This window comes from Thalassophryne amazonica, chromosome 1, assembly GCF_902500255.1.
Source record: "Thalassophryne amazonica chromosome 1, fThaAma1.1, whole genome shotgun sequence".
Lineage (NCBI taxonomy): Eukaryota > Metazoa > Chordata > Actinopteri > Batrachoidiformes > Batrachoididae > Thalassophryne > Thalassophryne amazonica.
The window spans coordinates 66,021,856-66,041,972 of NC_047103.1; the positions used below are offsets into that span (position 1 = coordinate 66,021,856).

At 41.2% G+C, this 20,117-nt stretch overlaps 1 protein-coding gene across 1 annotated transcript in view; it reads left to right on the forward strand.

Annotated features, from left to right (window-relative positions):
• Positions 1 to 1,468: 1,468 nt before the first annotated feature.
• LOC117511393 (matrix metalloproteinase-16-like) overlaps positions 1,469 to 20,117 on the forward strand; it is a 542,347-nt gene continuing 523,698 nt past the window's right edge. The window contains 1 exon segment of the mRNA XM_034171438.1: positions 1,469 to 2,036. Within this exon segment, the coding sequence (XP_034027329.1) occupies positions 1,911 to 2,036 (126 nt within the window). The 5' untranslated portion in view covers positions 1,469 to 1,910.

Sequence of the window (20,117 nt, forward strand, 5' to 3'; positions counted from 1 at the left end):
CATGAAGACCTGTTAGGATGAAGAGCATGAATTTAGGATGAAAAGATGGACAAATTTCCAACGCGATTTTTCGTTGGAGTGAGGAAAGCGGACAGCAGAAGATGCACGAAGTCCAACACAGAAAATTACCAAGACTACAAAATTATTTCTACAGTGCCCAAAATTATTTCCGCCGTGTGGCGAAAAGCGCTGGTCGACATAATTTTCGCCACACGGTGGAAATTATTTTGGGCACGGCTATGCCACATTTTTTGAGCTGCTTTTAGCGTCCGAGAATCCCTCGAGCTATTTCCATCGCGTGGTGAAACGCGCTGGTGGAAATAATTTTGGGCGCGGCGGTGGAAGTAATTTCAGGCACAGCTATGCCACGTTTTTGAGCTGCTTTTAGCATCCAAGAATCCCTCAAGCTATTTCCACCGTGTGGCGAAAAGCGCTGGTGGAAATAATTTTGGGTGCGGTGGAAGTAATTTCGGGCACAGCTATGCCATGTTTTTGAGCTGCTTTTAGCGTCCGAGAATCCCTCCGGCAGTAGGTGATTTTCTGTTCCGATTTAAATGCCGATGAAATTAGCACCAACACTCAATGCCGAGGGCACTGCAACACACCGCCATGTTGAAATACCCTCTGCGATGACATCATTTGAACTAGCCAATCAGTGAGGAGATCCGGTCAAATAGCGCTAGAGGTGGGCGATACCGGAACTTTTGGTATTGATCTGATACCAAGTAAATACAGCCCCAGTATTGCCGATATCAATACAGATACTGATACTTTATAGATCCAAAGGATCCAGAAGACCTAGGATAGAATTTGGCCAAACATTGTACATGACAACAAAAATACTTTATTATCACAATCAACATTTTTGTTTTAAAAAAAATCACTCAACACAACTTAAAACAAAATCTCCTGAGGTAGAGGGCTGACAAACCACAATACGACGGTGCGCTGCTCTGTGTTGTGTGACACAGTGCAGCGCTGCTCTTACAGAGAGTAGACTTTGATGAATCTTCGTGTGCAGCAGTGAGTGCGTGTGGGAGAAAAAAAAAAAAGAAGCTTGAGCATCGTTCAATATCAATACCAGCGTTGGTATCGATAATATCGATATTAGGATCGATATGCCCACCTCTAAATAGCGCTAGGTTGCGTGTTTGCCGTATCCGGCAAAATATCCACTTCGATTAAAGAATAAAAAACTCTGACCATATCACTGTGATGATTGTGTATGTTGCTGCATTGCTGTGTGTTATTTCATTACACTACAAACATATTTAGCACACCAAAAACGTGCCACATACTACATTTTTCTCTCTAAATAAAAAAAAAAAACCCAACAACAACAACAACAACAACAAAACTTATAAGCTGACATGCCACACAGCTGTTATCCAATGAACGGTTGTGGGAATAAACTTTTTTTTTTTTTAGGATGGGAAAATTTGGCTGAGAAGGGAAGGATGGTGTGCGCACGCGCACTCGGTGGGACAGGCTGTTGAAAACGGGCAGCTATGCCGCCGCGCGCTGCAGAAAACGGGCTGGACTCGTCCGCTCTGAACGAGGGCCGGTGTTACCGGAGGACCGACCCGGGGACCGCGCGACCGGGAGGCTACTGACGGAGGCTAACGACGGCTGTCTCCCCGGGGGAAATACCTCCTCCTAACCCGCGGCCAAAAAGAAAAAAAAAAAAAAAAAGAGGAAACAAAACAAAACCCCATAAACCTCCTCCTTCTCCTCCTCCTCTGCTCTCCTTTCGGTACAGAGACACCGAGACGTCGGCGATGTTGCCGCGAGACGTGTAGGATTTTTTTTTATTACTATTATAATTATTCTTTTATCCCCGCTGCCTTTCGTTTTTTATCGACTGCAAATCAAAGTAAAGAGACAGGAAGCGACAGCAGCGGCTTTTCACTATGGTTTTATTGGCGTTCCGCAGAAGGACATGTTTTAATAGCTGCTGGACGGGGACGCTATGCGTGCAGTTGTTGCTGTGGATTTTATGCGCCGTCAACGGAGAGGAGCAGCCGTTCAGAGTGGAGGTAAGAATAAATAAATTTTAAAAAGCACTAAAAGGTGTTATTTTAAAGTAATATCCCTCTTATAATCCCCGCGTTGATGCTCCAACAATAGCGCCTTTGTGGGATGTCCAGCTGCGTTGGAATAGATGTTTTCCACCTCCCACTTTTAAAATTTGACACAGGTACAAATATGAAAAGTATTTTTTTGGTGATTAATTCTGAAAAAAGTATTTAATCCCCATTATGTCATCTCACAGGAGTTAGTCAGATGATTAACGTGGTGTTCCCACATTCATTTAGATCCCAACAACAGTAATCAGTCCTGTCATTGTGCAACGACAGTGAATGCATCACATGCCCAAAAGGTTCACTTTGTGCAAAAATTAAGAAAAACAACACAAAACAAAAAAGAGCCACGGGCAACAGTCTGTGCTGGAGATCATATGTTAACCAGACAAGAAATGTATCCTTTGTTCCTGACCTGAAATCTAAACCTAATGGATTGTTATTTGTTCAAGCCTTCAGGCTTCAAGTGTGATCGCTTTTAAAACAGAAACCAGTGTGACTGTGTGCATTGTTGATTCACAAGTCTATATTATTTATTCAATTTCTCACAGGCCAAATTGCTTAAATTCTGTCTGCTCAGCAGTCCAGAAACACACAGCTGCTTATCAATCTGCAGTGGCTAAAATAAAAATCAGAACTATATATCAGATCACCACATTTGGGAATCTGGAAGCAGACAGTGTTTGGCATCATTTCAAACCATTAACCACTCAACAAAGTTGCTATTTTTGTGAGTTGCTATTTTCAGTTCTAGTTTTGGTCTTTCTTTCAATGCTTGAGCATTTCTTTGAGGTTTGTGCCTTTTTGGAAAGGAGGGAACTGTGGAGCAGCACATCCATCTGTTTTTCATGCCTGCTGAACTTCCAGAGCAAGTCAGCACTGTGTGGCTAAAGCCGAATGCATAGGGCTTTGAAAAAGTGCTACCTTGTAAACCCTGGCTGTACTACCCCCCCCCCCACACACACACACACATCTCGGCATGTCTGCTGATGGTCATTTGAGTCCTATGTCTACATATCCTCATGATTTGCAAACTTGGCATGGAGCACTGTTCCCCCTGGAAAAACAGGCAACAGATTTAGTCCAGATGCTACAGGTTTTGCAGTTTAAATGTCCAAGACCACATGACAGAAGAAGAGTGAGTTAATAGGAGGAGGCATGGTTTTTGTACTCAGTAGGGATGCATTGATGTAGACCGGACTGACTCATTTGTGCTCAGTGTTAAATATGGATGTGGACAGAGCCTTGTGTCTGCACTCTGTCTTCATTTCATCCCTATTTGTGTTCATTTTATGAAAGTTTAGGGATACAGAAAAAAACAGCAATATTGGTGGTAATTGTGGGATCAGTGCACCCAAGGTTCAAGCAAGACACAATTTAACAGCAAAAGTTCATGAAGAAGACTGCTGATAGTGGCAGAATACTTTGAGAAGAGTTTTCTTGATATGAAGGGTTCAATTGCAAAACCCAGTATCTCCAAAACCATAAATTTTTAGTCGAGGCCAACATGTACTCGGCTGTCAAGGGGACCATCAGTGTGCAATTTTAACAAACTGTTTTCATTTTATTGATGAAAGTCTGTGCATTTCCACATTTGGTTTCCTTTAAATCTCCTTTTTCAACTGCATTTTTCTCCATTAAAAAAAATACTTACTGGGTTTTGCATCTGAACTCTTCATATAGTCTTAAGGGCCGAGACTTTCTGGACTTGTCACATTTCTGTTTGATTATGATTCACAGACCTGAGATTCTGTTATAAAATCATTATCAATGCATCTTTTTTCTGCACATGATTTCTTTTTTTTTTTCATTGTGTGGCTACTTGGTACTTTTCAAAGCAAAGCATTTGTAACCATCCATAGTGAATTTATTTCCAATGCGTTCTTTAACAGTTCAGCCATAGTTGCACTCAACGTGGCTCTCATTCATTCATTGTACAATCCAAGAGGAAGGAGCCACCGGCTAAACCTCCGTCTTATGTGTGGGCTCATGGATCATGTACAATGACTGACTCAGGTGTTTAGATTATTACCACTCCAACAAAGTAATAGGTTAAACATTTATGTGTACCTCATAGCAATGCACTGGCACACTGGCTCTGTTGCACGAAGGCACGTTGTACTTGTGTCAAAATAATTTAAACAGGGCTGTGTGATAGAATGACATCCTGTCGAGCATGTACCCTGCCTTACACCCTGTGACTGCTGTGATGGGCTCCACCCCCAACCCTTATATGGATATAGAAAATGGGAGGGTATAGAAAATGAATGAATGAATGAATAATTAAAACAGCAGTGCACTTTGTGTAATGGCAAAATTTTGTTGCAATGATGACACTCGGAAAACATGAGACGCAGTATCTGTTCTCATCTTGTTCACCCATATATTTTAATGTATGGATTTAATATATGGGTCATATTTTAATAGCATTTTGGGTTCAGCAGGATGAACTGTGCACACAGTGTGCTCCAACATGGTGTGACACAACGTATATTAAAATTAAAATAATGGTGTATATGATTTTAGGTGATTAGCCATAAGTAACAGCCATGATTCAAAACAAATAATCTATGGATTCTTAGCCCTTTCTGAAACAGAATATCAGTCTGCCTTGAATGCAGCCATCGCCTGAGTTTTAAATGTGCTTGCAGAGGGTGAAGATTGTAAAAAAAGTGTTCTTAGAGCAGCCCAGTCTCACGCTTTTTTTTTTTGTGCTCCTGTGACGAAATGAGTCAAATTTTCATGACGGGGGTTTTTTTTTTTAACTCACTATTGCAAACTCTGCTCCTACCCCGACCCTAACCTTAACCATAACCTAATCTTAAACTATAACCACCCCCGATCCCTCCGCTTCACTTTTAATTTTGTGCAGCCATTACGGAATGAATTAGAATGAATTTGTGACCAGGTTGCTTAGAGACACCATTGTATAATTATTGTTTGTTTTTGAAATTAAAAACTGTGTTCACATGGAGCCAGGCTTTTCCACTAGCTGTTTTTTTGTTCTGTGGTCTAAAATCAGGCGTTTTTATGTTTCATCTCGCATCTGGCTTCATGTTTCCACAGAAAGTCTGCTGTAGCCAGGGGATATCAGTTGTCTCCAATGACCTGTCAGATGAAACTTTGATTCATGAAGCTGAGAATTCAGTTTGCTGAGAATTGACACATAAATGAAGCATTTGTCTCATTCAGCTTTCCTGTTACTGACAGCGAAAATGGTCAGTCACACTGTGCCTTGTTTTCATTTTTGGAATCGAGTATTCTATCAATTATTTTATCGATTAATCGAGTAATCAGATAAAAAGTACCTTAGTGTTTTTAAACAATGTCAGTAGTGGCAGGGCTCTCCCTAAACAATGGAATAATGTCGCTGGGCCATCAGATTTTTAGTTCAGGGTGTTCCCTCTCTCTCTGTTTTCCTGGGTAATTATTTATTTTTTTGACATTAAGAGTTTTGGAGCTTTGCTGAACCATAAGCCCAGGTGGTCTGTGAAATCTTCATTCTGCAGACAGGACATTGTTTTTTTTCCTTTTATTGCACATTTCATGAGTCACATGTTTATGACTGTGATTTATTCAGTGTTTAGTGTATATTTATACATGCTCTACAGAGTAAAGCTCAAACCAAAGTCAAATTCCTTGTTTTCTGTGGCTACTTTGCAAATGACACAGCCTTTGAAAAATGGCTGTGGTGTTCAGTGTTTCCACAACAGCTGCACAGATAAATTAACTGTACAGCATGTTGATAAAAACTCTTATCAAATCCGAATATAGGCATTTTTTTTGGGGAACAGTTAAACATGATTCATTTAAAGTGTGCATCCTTTCGCTTCATCTGCGGAGGTGGAGAATGGCCATTGGAGCAAACAGTGTTTTAAAAAAAAAAATATACAAACACACTTTTTCACTTTAAAAGCATAATATGTCAGTTTCAGATGATCAGCGCGGACCCTTTCTTTTAAAAGGTTTTATTTTACTCAGCGTGTGGCTTTGTAAACTTGTAGCATCACCTGCTACATTGATTAGTGCTTACATTAGTTATGGGCATGCTCTATGGTCTTCTGTTTTTGTGGGAGCGTTACAGCTCCACCTACAGGCCTGGCATAGGTACTGCTGCTTTAAACAAAGCCTCGAAGAAAAGAATTTGCCTCGAAAATTTTTTGTAATCGAATTATTCGAATTACTCGATTAATCGTTTCAGCCCTAATTGTAAGTCTCTCCGCACACATGCGCTAATAATTAGTGATCGCTGATGTATTTTATTCATCTCACTCTGAGCGTTAGCAGATGCATTTCAGGAAAACGTCTCACCCGGTAATTCTCTACAATTCTCAGCATTTTTTGGCATGTGATGTACATTTTACAATGAGCAGAAACATCCCGATGACTGACAGACAGAGGAAAACAAACCTGCTCCATCTGAAAAGAGAGCTTCTGAGCTTTCATTTGAAAGTGATGGCTCAGATTTACAGAGGATATACAGACAGGAGATGACACACTTCACCCCGAAACTCCTAACTTTTTCAGAGTGTTGGCTTTTGGAACCTAAAGTGTGGTGATTCGCTGTTTGTGTGGATGCTGGTTTACTGAAGCTGTGTACATGGATGTGGGACATCTCCATGACGCTGACGGAGACGGATTTATTACATTGGAAAAAGTCAGAATACATTATTTCCAGGAGTTAATGGACTTTATTTAACGTGCTACAATCGTGAGAGAACTAAAGGCAAAGCTGCAGCTGGCAGTTGTGAGTGCGAGCATGTGTGCGTGCGTGGGGCTTCTTTGATCGTGTGGAGTTTACATTTGGAAAAAAATCTACAATTGGGTGAGACTGGCATGTTCAGATTTTTCCTCCTTTTGTCTTTCTTCTCAGTGGAGCTTGCAAAATTTTTGTAAACTCTGATAGAGTTTGTGAATTTGGATGTGGAATGTGTGCATGTGCTGTGCAGCATGCTGCTCCTCCTAGCTGTTGCTACTGTTGCTGTGAACATGAAGGAGTGTCTTCACAGCATTTTTTTCCCCCAGCAGCCTATACAGATTTATTTATTTATTTTTTTAGATTTTCGTGATAACACCACTTACAATTAATCATGCACAAAGCTGAACCTCTAGCAGAGACTGTTATTGACAGGCTGCGTTTATGAATAATTGCGGCAGGTGCACTCAGAGCTGCAGCTTTTACTGTGACTGCATCAAAATGAACAGTTTTCACATAAAAATGAATCATCATAACACGACATCACACTTATGTCAACTTTGTAATTAATCTGTGTCTTAGTTCTTAACGTTATTGGCTACATTCTATTCAATCGTGCGCTGGGTGCTTCTAATAGTCACTTCACCTGTCGGAAACACACTAGTACTCACGAGTGCTTTGTTTTCGGAAGTCTTTGTAGCTTCGTAGTTTGTTGCAAATGACATATATCTTGAAACCGGTCACGGAAGTGCACAGAGTAATCCCGGTGGATCATCAGATGGTCACTAACAGCCTAAATCTTAATTGTTATGATTTCGGTGCGACATGTCCTTTAATGTAACTGTCTCTTTATCGGACTGTTAGGGACTCAGCTACACCTGTCTGACATGACATTTTATGTGCATGTGACAAATGGACATCAGTTACTGATGAGCCATTTGTGATCATCATTAGAATAATTTATCGTGTAAATAATTATTAGTTGCACCCATAACATTCTAAATACTAAAACATTTTTCCTCTAATGACCAAAGAGACTTTGTGCCTGAGCCAATAATTTGGTAGAAGTTACACTTTTCATAGAACACAATAAGAACCAATAAATTCTACCCACATGCTCCGTTGCATAATCTGCAATGGAAATCACCAATTCTTCATTTGCAACTGCCCGAACGGCAACAAATTAATCTTGTAAGTTAGGAGGAAAGATGTGAGTCTTCTCTCTGAACAATTCCATATTTTTGTTCTTTGTTTATTGTCTCTGCTGTAGAGGTTTTGTTGTAAATCATGCAGTATTTTTGTAACACTATGCCTCCATGGTTCTCAGTATTTTTTTTTACATTTTAAAGTTGACTGCATCAATCTGGTCCACTGAGACAGCAAAATTAAAAGGCTAGAATGATTAAGAAATTTACCATTTTTCTTATAAACAATTTTGTTCTGTGTTCGAAATTTAATCACATTGGTTGTATAGATAGAATTGATGACAAATACGTCACACCAACAAAGCAGGACAGTGAGACTGAATTTGTACCCCAGTCACACATAGCCAGAATCACGCAGAGTGGTGTTGGGCTTTTGAAATGGCGCACATCCGAAAGGTGTCGGATTTCAGTTCCAGAATGTTCTGACAGCCATCTGCGGAAGTCGACACACTTGGTCAAAATCTGCCGGCAGCCCTGAGTGTGAAGCACATGTTCATAATTCTCTGGGTGTGGTTGAGATGGGACACCTATCTGACCGTGGTCCATGAGCAGTCTGAGGACCATCTAACCGCAATTTACATATTCTGATGGTGGCAAAATGCGATCCGAAGTGATCTGAGTGCATATGACGGAACCTCGAGATAGACTTGTCTTGTTGCAGGCAAGAAATGAGAATTGTTCTCCGTTACGTTCATAAAGCTCCAAACGCTGCGCCACTCTCTGCCGAGTCAAACTGCCTTTTTAAATCAAATGAGACCTCTTTCCAAACTTTTAATACAAACAATAAACAACAATAGACTAAAATGTTTTTTTCCTCTCAAAAAGACACATCCTGCGTTCTTTCTGAATTACATTGACGCTGACGTGCAGCTGGCTGACCTCAGCTCAGAGGTATGGAGTGACATTCATGCCATTAATGTCTGAAAGGAAATGCTTTTGACAACAAAGACAGATTTGGTTTATTTCTATTTATGTATGGAGATCAAGGATCCACCATATACGAGGTCTATTAGAAAAGTATCCAACCTTATTATTTTTTTCAAAAACCATATGGATTTGAATCACGTGTGATTGCGTCAGACAAACTTGAACCCTCGTGCGCATGCGTGAGTTTTTCCATGCCTGTCGGTTGCGTCATTCGCCTGTGAGCAGGCTTTGAGTGAGGAGTGGTCCAGCCCCCTCGTCGGATTTTCATTGCCAGGAAATGGCGGAATGATTTGGGCTTTTTTTTCCATCAGAATTTTTTCAGAAACTGTTAGAGACTGGCAGCTGGAAACCATTCGAAAAATTTATCTGGCTTTCAGTGAAAATGTTACGGGCTTGGTAGAGAATAAGGAGTGTTGCTGTCGCTTTAAGGATGGCCCCCAGCGGCTGTGGGGTGCGCCGCGCTCCGAAGCCGCCATCAACAGGCTGAACGACCATTTCATTTCTAAACGGATGGCTGTCTGGATCCCTGACCATCGTGTGCCATTTCTCTGGTTATCACAAGAGCTGGACATCAACCATTTTCCAGCAGATTTCACTTTTAACAAGAGATTTTGTCATGGAAAGCCGAGCGGAGGCTTCGCGTGTCACGATGGATTCGCTACTGGAGCGAGACAAAACCACCTCCATTTTGGTCTCACAGGACGGCTTTGAGATAGCGTTCAGACAGCTGTCAGTGGTTTTTCCATCGAGTGATTATCCGAGAAATTGTGGATGTGCCTGGACATGCCAGAACATGTCCTGTGAGGCTTCATCACGGCGTTGCTGTGCGCCATGCGGCACCGCCGCGATGCGCGAAGCCTCCGCTCCTCTTTCCATGACAAAAACTCCTGTAACAGTGGAATGTGCCGTTCATTTCCAAACTGGATGCTGTGTTTTATCCGGGATGTCGTCTGACTAGCACAGGAATTGTAAAAAGACGTGGACATCAGCACTTTTTCGGCACTTTGAGACAGACGTGCGGAGGAATTCCAGATAAATTTTTCTAATGGTTTCCAGCTGCCAGTCTCTAACAGTTTCTGAAAAAATTCTGATGGAAAAAAAGCCCATATCATTCCGCCATTTCCTGACAATGAAAATCCGACGAGGGGGCTGGACCACTCCTCACTCAAAGCCTGCTCACAGGCGAATGACGTGGAAAAACTCACGCATGCGCACGAGGGTTCAAGCTTGTCTGACGCAATCACACGTGATTCAAATCCATATGGTTTTTGAAAAAAATAATAAGGTTGGATACTTTTCTAATAGACTTCGTAGAGTTTATTTAAATCCACAGATCAAGGATCCAGTGACCAATTTCATATTTATTTACTTTAAGAATCAATAAAATGTTGTTGACATACAACCCCAATTTCAATAAAGTTGGGACATTGTGTAAAATGTAAATAAAAACAGAATACAATGATTTGCAAATCCTCTTCAACCTATATTTAATATTATATATAATATATGAATATATTTAATCTTCATACTGATAAACTTGAATGTTTTCGTGCAAATATTTGCTTATTTTGAAATGGATGCCTGCAACATGTTTCCAAAAAGCCCGGACAGTGGTATGATTACCACTGTGTTACATCACCTTTCCTTCTAACAACACTCAATAAGCTTTTGGATTGGGGTTGTATGATTGAAATCTCATATTTTGTTATTTTATGTTATACCTTCTGACTTTTGTTTTGCATAGGTCATAAATGATTTTAAAAAGTAAAAAAAAACCTTAATATTGAATCAATATCCCCTTTGCACCCTTCTTAACCCTTTATAGGGCAAGTGACTATTTTTGGTAATTTCCGCACACTTTGCATTTGGCCCCCCTCCTGTACCTGAGTAAGGCTGAGAAACTAATGGTCCTCATTCAGCCAATCAGAAGGGATCAGCCAGTGTCAAAAGTCCCTCCACTGTGAAATTTGACCAATCAGGTGACACCTGGGGTGTCTCCAACTTTCTCTTTTTTCTGAAGGCCAAAAAAGGCACCCATGTGGCTCGCCTAACTGTGCATTTCTGTACAGACCAACAAAACTAATTATGGTAAGTTGATGAAACTCACATATTTTATTGTTAACAAGTTGTGCTAAGTTATGACGTGTGTTGTTTGTGGAGTACTTGGTGAAATTAGTGAAATTACAGCATGAAAAATGTGGACACCATTTTTGATCATATGCCCGGTTCTCTTAAAAATTAGTTTTAATTACCTTTGTCTATTTTTAAACATATGCCCGGTACACTGTAGAATTTATGATTACACAATTTTGGTGAAATTAGTGAAATTACAGCATAAAAAATGTGGACACCATTTTTGATCATATGCCCAGTTCTCTTAAATATTAGTGTTAATTACCTTTGTCTATTTTTGAACATATGCCCAATACGCTGTAGAATTTATGATTACACAATTTTCTTGACAAGAAAGCAATACATCTAAGGAAATTGAGTTAGATTTTAAGGTTAAGTTTTGAAAACACTATACAGTAGGGCTGCAGCTATCGATTATTTTAGTAATCGAGTATTCTATCGATTATTCTGGCGATTAATCGAGTAATCGGATAAAAAGTACTTTTGTGTTTTTAAACAACATCGATAGTCCAGGGCTGTCCTTTAGCAATGGCACAATGTCACTGCACCAAAGTGTTGGCATTTTGTTGAAATGGCGATGGGATGTGGCTTTCTGTTTTGTTTTCTCCAACTTGTAAAATGTAACCATTTTTACGTTTTTTTTTTTTTTTTTTTTTTTTTAATTAAGGTTGATGGACTGGGTCCCTGTGTGATTTTTTTTTTTTTTTTTTTTCCCCCCCTCTTTCTCTGCAATTCAGCAGATGCATTTCAGCTGGAGGTTGAACATGCAGCCTCGCAGTCAGTTTTTTTTATTATTATTATTTTATTTAAGTCACCGTGTTTGTGAAGTGTTGTCCAAAAAAGCAAAAAATTAAAAAGTCAAACAGTGGACTTCTGCTGTTTGTCAATGTAGCCGGGGCCAGAGCTGTGACTCGCCCGGTCTGAGAGCCCCTCACACCGTGCAGAGAGCAGCCGGCCACCGTCCCTCCTCACGTAGAGCAGACCGTGTGTTTTTAAAACTAGACAAACACACTGCTTCGTTTTAAATGCACAGTAAGTCTATTTCAGATGATCAGCGTGGACCATCTATCTCTTAAAAGCCTTTATTTTACTCTGTGTCAGGCTGGAAAGTGGTAGCTATCGTTGCTAATTTCATTAGCTGTTATGCTCCAGTCTTCTTCTGTGTTTTTTTCCTGTGGACATTGCAGCGCCACACACAGGCCTGACATATGTACTACAACGTTAAACAAAGCTTCGAGGCACAGAATTTGCCTCGGAACATTTTTTGTAATCGAATTATTCGAGTTACTCGACTAATCGTTTCAGCCCTACTATACAGTGATTCAGAGTTAATTTTGGCCAATTTTTAGAAATGCGACACGAGCCACAGACCCCCAAACAGTCTGTAGATGAGGTGATGGTTGCCTACAAAGGGAAGACAGCTGGCAACCTGAGGCAATATATTAAAATAAGCCAGATAAATGGTGATTTAAGTTGTTTGCTAGGGCCTCTTAGGATGGCTTCATCCATGACATTGTGCTATACCAGGGCAAGACCACCTTGGATGCCCATGATGTACTCCTGACGAATGAACAAAAAGTCTTGGGTGCCACCAGCCAGATTGTCGCTGTCCTGGCCAGTACCACGTCGTCCCCCACCACCACAGCCATTTTTGCTGACAACTTTTTCACCAGCCTGGAGCTAGTGCGGTACCTCCGAGTCCACAATTGCAGGTACACAGGGACAGCCAGGGACAATAGAATCAGAAAGCCTCCACTCAAGTCCATCAAAGAGATGGATAAAAAGGTTGTCCCTCATGGTACTTGTGACTACGTTACCAGTGATGATGGAAAACTGGCCGTCAGGTGGAAGGACAACAAAACGGTCACTCTGCTGTCAACAGACATGGGGGTGGAGCCAATGTCCTCAGTCATCAGGTACTGCAGTGAGACCAAGATGAAGGAGCTTGTGAGCTGTCCAGCTGTCATCAAGAGTTATAATGCTAACATGGGGGGCGTTGATAAAAGTGACATGCTTGTACACCTCTACCGCACCCCCATGAAGTCCAAGAGGTGGTATTTACGTCTGTTTGCGTACGTCCTTGATATTAGTCTCACAAATGCATGGGAGTGGGAGGCCAGTCTCTGAAAGATTTCAGAATCCAGGTGTTCAGGGGTGCCAGCAGCCAGACACATTACTCATCTAGCTCCAGAAGAAGTTCATCTTCATCTGTTGACAGCCTGACCACCACTGTTGATGTCCCTAGACCTGTCCAGTGACACCGCAGCCACGCGCCAAACGAGGCTGTGCGCTTTGATCTGTCCCTCTTCCATGCCCCTGTACATGCAAAACGTCAAATATGCAAGTACAGCAGCAGCAAAGGCAACATTATCAGGTCAGATGTGGTCTGCAGGGTCTGCAAGGTTCTCGTAACTGCTTTATTAGATACCATGACAAACTAGCATAGTGGTGTCTAAGCACAAGTTGACATGTTTCTGTTGCAGCAGGAATGTTATAGTCTAAAAGTGATGTTCTAATGTTCAAACCTACATGTTCTGTTCCCCCTACATGTCTTTTTCTTGTTTTTTTTTATATATACAGTTATTGGATTTTTATTTACCACTTATGGGCAAGGAACCAAATACGATAACTTCGTTGACCTCAAATTCCTAAAGAATTTTAATTTTTTTTTCAAATGTAATAACAGAAATAAAGTTTGGTTATGGCCTTCAATAACAGTGTGGTGTTGAATTTTTGAATTTCAAAGTATTTCAATGGGTGCCCTGTAAAGGGTTAAAAACTTACAGTAGTTTTAATTTAGTGAGGCAGAAAGCTGAGCTTCATTAGACACAGAGATTTTCTACTGTGTGAAAGAGTGCAAATATATACTTTTTTTCCACATGACAAGTTTTTGAATTGAATTATATCTTTTAATTCATCTTGGATTGTTATTAGCTATTATTTTGTTAACATGCCATATTTTTCAGAGTATGTTGCATTTTATTTATTTATTCATTTTAACTAGTTTGGGAGGTCCAGCAACATAGACCTAAGTGCCACATATATACCAACTATAATAATAATTATAGTAATTATTTATATAGGACTTTACCAGGAATCAAAACATTAAAGAAAATAAACTACAGTAACAAAAGAATAAATGCTAGGTGTGTAACGCAAAAGCCACGGTTCGGATTGGATATGGGTTTAAGATACAGATTGGATCATTTTTCAAATCAGAAAAAATAAACCCACAAATACTATTTGCTTTCGATTTTTAAAAATAACAATAAGCAATTAAAATAAGTAAGTTTTGCCTGTCTGAATGAAAACAAGGCATCCAATGGTAACATCATTTTAAAATAAAATACTTCACTGTTGTATTAATTTGCTATATTAAACAGTATTCATGATTAAAAAGGAGCAAAACTATAGGAAAGAGATGGCGGGCAGTTTGTCCTCATTTCCTATAACGTTATTATTATTTTTGTTGTAGAATCCAGAAGTACACTGAGCCTGTCTGTAGGGGAGGACAGCGCTGTAACAGGCTGCATGAATGCACAGCTACAGTGTAGCAACAGTCTCTATGCCAGGCTGTTTTTATTTTTGAAACCGACTGTGTGTCAGGGGGTTGCTGCTGCACTTTTTCCACTCAGTGTGATTTGACCATAACTGCATCAAAATTAATGCAGTTATCTGTTTAAAAACCAAGTCACCATGACACAAAATCACACATATGTAAACTTTGTGTGAAGAAAAAAAAAAAACATGCTGCGATGGTTCCGTGTACGTGAAAACAGCAGCTTTTCCCCAGCAGGTGCACGATGTGGTTACACATTGCACAGCTGAAAAAAAAAAAAAAATACATGTCACACATGGGATTGGAACCCGTGCCTTCCAAAAGCTCTGATTTCAGTCAGAAACTTGACCAAGTGAGCTACCGTCACTGTCCTGTAAAAGGTGCTGAACACTGCTTCATATCAAGAAGCACATGGATGTATTTAAAAAATAAAAACCCATGGTTACTGACATACAGTCATGAAATGACATGAATGAGAAGCAGTTTGCTCATTCATGTCCACATCTGCTGGTGCGTGCCCTCCTGGCCCGCCACACACGTGTCTTGTGGATGGAGGGCTGTAGGATAGGGCTGCAACAAACAATTATTTGGATCATTGATTCATCTGATGGGGTTTTGACACGATTAATCGATTAATCAGATTAGCGGGGAATTTTTTAAAAATGTGCCAGGGAAACAATTTTTCTCTCCTTCCATCACTTTATTTAACAACAGAACATTATTTGAAAACTTAAAATACTTGAAAATCAACAAATTGTCAAATGTCCCTTGGCTGTTGAAATATAAAATAGTAAAGAATAAAAGAGTTTATAATAAAGAACAAAAATAATTATTTAAAATGGCATTGCTTTATCAAAGGGCTGAGTTGCCATAAAACAACATTGAAGCATATAAATGTTATAAAATATATGGTGAAAAAAGAGGTATTTTTATTGCTGCAAATGAGCAATTAGAATAACCAGTTAACCATAAAACCTAAATCAAAAACTGTAGCCGGACTCATTATATGTGCAACATTCTCTGTATAACTTGTAAACTATGTGGTCATTTCACAATGACACATGTGACTCATCCCACATACTCTCTCTCTCTCTCTCTCTCTCTCTCTCTCTCTCTCTCTCTCTCTCTCTCTCTCTCTCTCTCTCTGAGCAAACTTTGGAAACATGAAGGCTTTCAACTGTAAAATAAAGCCTATAAATGAATTTCTGGAGCTCGTTTTATGTGAAGACTTTGACAGTTTTTTTCCCGCTGCAGCGCTGCTCGGCTCTCTGTCTGCGGGGGGGCGGCCAGTTGTGTGAGAAGAATTTGAATGTTTTAAACCAAAAAAAAAAAAAAAAATGCCACTTGTCCGGTTGGACAACGATTTAGAGCTGTTACTTGTCTGATCACATTTTACACTTGTCCCGGACAATCGGACAAGCGTTAATGTCGATGGTTGGACTTTGACAACATTAATAAAAAACTGTCGGTGCTGTTACTGTTTTCTTTTTCTTTTTCTCTCTCTCTGCCCCTCACCCTCACTGCTCTGGGAGACGCGCAGACAGCATGAGCCTGACTAGCTTCATATCACTGCCTGACTTGTCATACTGAGACGTTGCGACTGCTTAAACAAAAATAAAGATTTGTTAACTTGCCCAGACACTGAGCTCTCCCCTTCCTCGTTGATGACTCCGACATGCTTTTGTTTGAGATGCATCATTACCGTCGTACTCCCGTGCCATGCGAGGTCCGACTTGCAAATGTTGCAGTTAACAAACGTCTTTGTGTTAACGTAAAGTGCTCCCACACTTTTGAAGTCTTGACTTTCTTCTGTCTACTTGCTTCTGCCATATTCTAAGTGTGTAATTCTTCTACGAAACAGCGTCTGATCTGCTCTGTGCACTGGTCGCTTCTGGCACCATAATCGCTCGACACAATGCATCGATGACGCAATGTGTTGCCAACGCCTGTCGTAATTGAATTTTATCGATTTTATCGATTCGTTGTTGCAGCCGTACTGTAGGACACCACATCACGTGGAACACAGCTCACATGGGTGACGTGACAGTCAGATCGCCTGCTGCGTGTTATGAGCGACAGTCAAGTTTCAACCTGGGGGCAGCCTGTCCATGTGCATGCCGCTTGCTTGCTGCAGCCTGTCGCCACAGTGATATATGTTTTTATTTATGTCCACTTGATGACAGCAAACAGACACACATGCGTCACAGTGGTCAGTTGTTAGTCCATGTCTGTCCAAACACAGTACTGTCCAGCTGGGATGTCCAGAATGACAGATCTCCATAGACACCTATTTCATAGCTACACCTCCTGTCAGTTCAGTGCACACACCAAAGCCAAACTCGTGGGGCACTTAGACAACTTTCACTGTGAGTACGACAGTGATTGTCTGCAGTCTGTTGCCAAGAGTGCGAATGGCCACACATTTTCTAAGTGCCATGCGAGTGGTGTTAGATGTTTGTGCATGTCAGCTGGAATTTGGCCGACACCTGCAGCAAAAGGGTTCAATGGGCTTGCACAGCGCACACTGTCTTTCAGCCGTTGGTGTGCGCAAATAGTTGTAGCAACAGGTGTATGAGGCATTAGAGGCAGCAATGAAATTACACGGTTTGCATATGATTCCTGCTTCATGTGCACTTAATGCGCAACTCGACCAAATTCACACTATGTGTGAAGGGGCCCTTAGAGAGAGCCCTGGACTATTGATGTTGTTTAAAAACGCAAAAGTACTTTTTGTTCAATTACTTGATTAATCGATTAAATAATTGCTAGAATACTCAATTTCAAAATAATTCTGTAGCTGCAGCCCTTCTCCATAGCCCTGAGCTGAACTCTTGCAGCTGGCTGTGCTGCAGGTCAACATCAGTGTAATTCATAAAGAATGGAGGAATTCTCATTTTAGGAGAAAAAAAATGGTTTTGGTCTGTTTTGGTCAACATCGTGGTTTAGGGGAAAGATACAAAACGCTACCTCAAAGATTTCAGCTCTCAGTTTCCACTGTGAGGAACATAGTGAGGAAATGGAAGACCACAGGCACTAGGGATGGGTATCGAGAACCGGTTCCTTTTGGGTATTGTTAAGAAATGATTTGATCCACCGACATCAATAACCTGTTTGCTTAACAATTCCCTTATCGGTCCTTCAGAGTGGCCGTTGTTTTTGGGGGTGTTTGTCAGGAAAATGATAATTTCTCTACATTAATTACAGATCCTGCAGCGGGTCTGTAATCAATTTTTCTGCAGCGCGACTTTGCTTTGAACCTTGAACCAATCAAAGCAGTGATTTGCAGAACGAAGCAGTGCTTCGACCTGCTGCTTCGTTCATTCATTGTTTTATTTCGCTTTATCTTAATTTTTCCCCACTAAAACCCTAAAGAGCATATGTCTGAGTAATATTTACCTTTTTTATGTTAAATCGACCTGTTATGGTCTTCTGAAACAGTTGATAGACGTATTTTATAACTTAAAAACTGGACTGATGCTAACGCCTTAGCATGTCTATGGCGTTTTCAGTGTTAAAGTTAGCATTAAGCTGTTTGCATCTCAGCATATATTACTAATAATAGCAACAATAATAGTAATAATAACTCATAATAACTAATAATGCTACAATACAATTTTAGAGAAAGAGACAAAAAGAACCTGATGAAAAAAAAAACACATCAGAAAAGATAAAACCAACTAACAATGAAAATAAATAAATACATATAGAAATCAATAAATTTGCTCCGTCAATCTGCCAAGCTATAAAACTGCTGCATCCTATTAAGAGCAGAATACTACTGGAATGAATTTCAATAAGGAAAGTTGTTTTTTTTCTCACCAAAATGGATGCTGCTCTCACTGCAGTTTATTGTCTGGAATAGTCCCACATTGCATTTCAGAGCTTCTAGAATTCAGATTTTCGTGCGGGTGGTGTTGGCGGATAACTTTGGGTTTCAGCTTTTTTTGTTTTTCACCACTTCCATCCTTGAATATGTCAATCATAAGTCACGTTTGTGCGGATTAAAGTCCCTAACTGGGACTCCTGTCTTGTTGCGAGAAAGAAACAAGAATCGTCCTCCGTTCTGTTCACACAGTCCCAAATGCTACGCAGCTCTCTGCCGAGTCAAGTTAGAATGACAGCGTCCAGTTGGAATTAATAAATTCAAAGCAAAGTGCCGTTTAAATCAAATGATGCCTCTTTCCAAATGTTGTAATAGAAACAAACTGCAATCGATCAAAACGTTTTTTCCTCCCAAAATGAGACATCCTGCGCTGATGTGCAGCAACCAGCTGAGCTCAGCTCAGAGGTATGGAGTGACATTCATGCCAAAATGTCTGAAAGGAAATGCTTTTGACAAAAACTACAGATTTTATTTATTTATATTTATTTCCAGAGATCAAGCATTCAATGACCAATTTAAAATGTTGTTGACATAGAAAACCTGTAAAGCTTACTTTTTGTTGGGAAAGTGTAGTGACACGGACCCACAACAGGGGGCGTAAATGAATGGACAATAGATGAGCCAAAAATACAACACTTTACTGCTGTGAAATGTGCACAATGAAATATAGACAAATACAGAATTTGGATAGAGTCAAATGTACAAAGGTGACGTGTGGGCAGGCTCGAGGATAGAAGACGTCTGTCCAGAGAAGAACCGGATCCCACACGATTTCCACTGCCACCGAACCCGGAGAATACTGGAGCCGCCAAATCCCGAGTCCCCAGGTGGCCACCGTCTCCGGCTGTCGGATCTGGTACTGCTGGCAGGAAGCAGAAACAGTTAGGTGTGGGTGTGTGCACACCCAGTAACTCGGTCAGCAACAGTTCCTTTATGGTGGGCAAAACACCTCCACCTCCGAAAGAGGAACACAGAAAAACAGCAGCGCCTGAATCACTACTTATCACAGTTCAGCGTGAGGAGTGAAGATCGTCACTTTGTCACAGAATATGGCCGAGAGATTACCTCGTAGATAGACGATATCTCAGCAGCGAGGTGGAGATGGGTGACAGCTGTCAAGAGATGATGAGTGACAGCTGTCACCCCCGGCTGTTGCCACGAGGCAGCAGCGCCCTCTTGTACCTGAAGCCTGCACTTCAGGCAGGGCGCCCTCTGGTGGTGGGCCAGCAGTACCTCCTCTTCAGCAGCCTGCACAACAGGACCCCCCCCTCAACGGGCGCCTCCTGGCGCCCGACCAGACTTGTCGGGGTGTCGGGTGTAGAAGTCGGCCAGGAGGGCCGGGTCCAGGATGAAGCTCCTCTTCACCCAGGAGCGTTCTTCAGGTCCATACCCCTCCCAGTCCACCAAGTACTGGAACCTCCGGCCCTTTCGACGGACGTCCAGGAGTCGGCGCACCGTCCATGCCGGCTCCCCGTCGATGATCCGGGCAGGAGGCGGCGCCGGTCCGGGAGCACAGAGGGGTGAGGTGTGGTACGGTTTGATCCTGGAGACGTGAAAAACTGGGTGGAGCCGCAGTGAAGCTCCAGCTCCCAGCTTCACTGCGGCCGGACTGAGGACTTTGAGGATCTTGAAC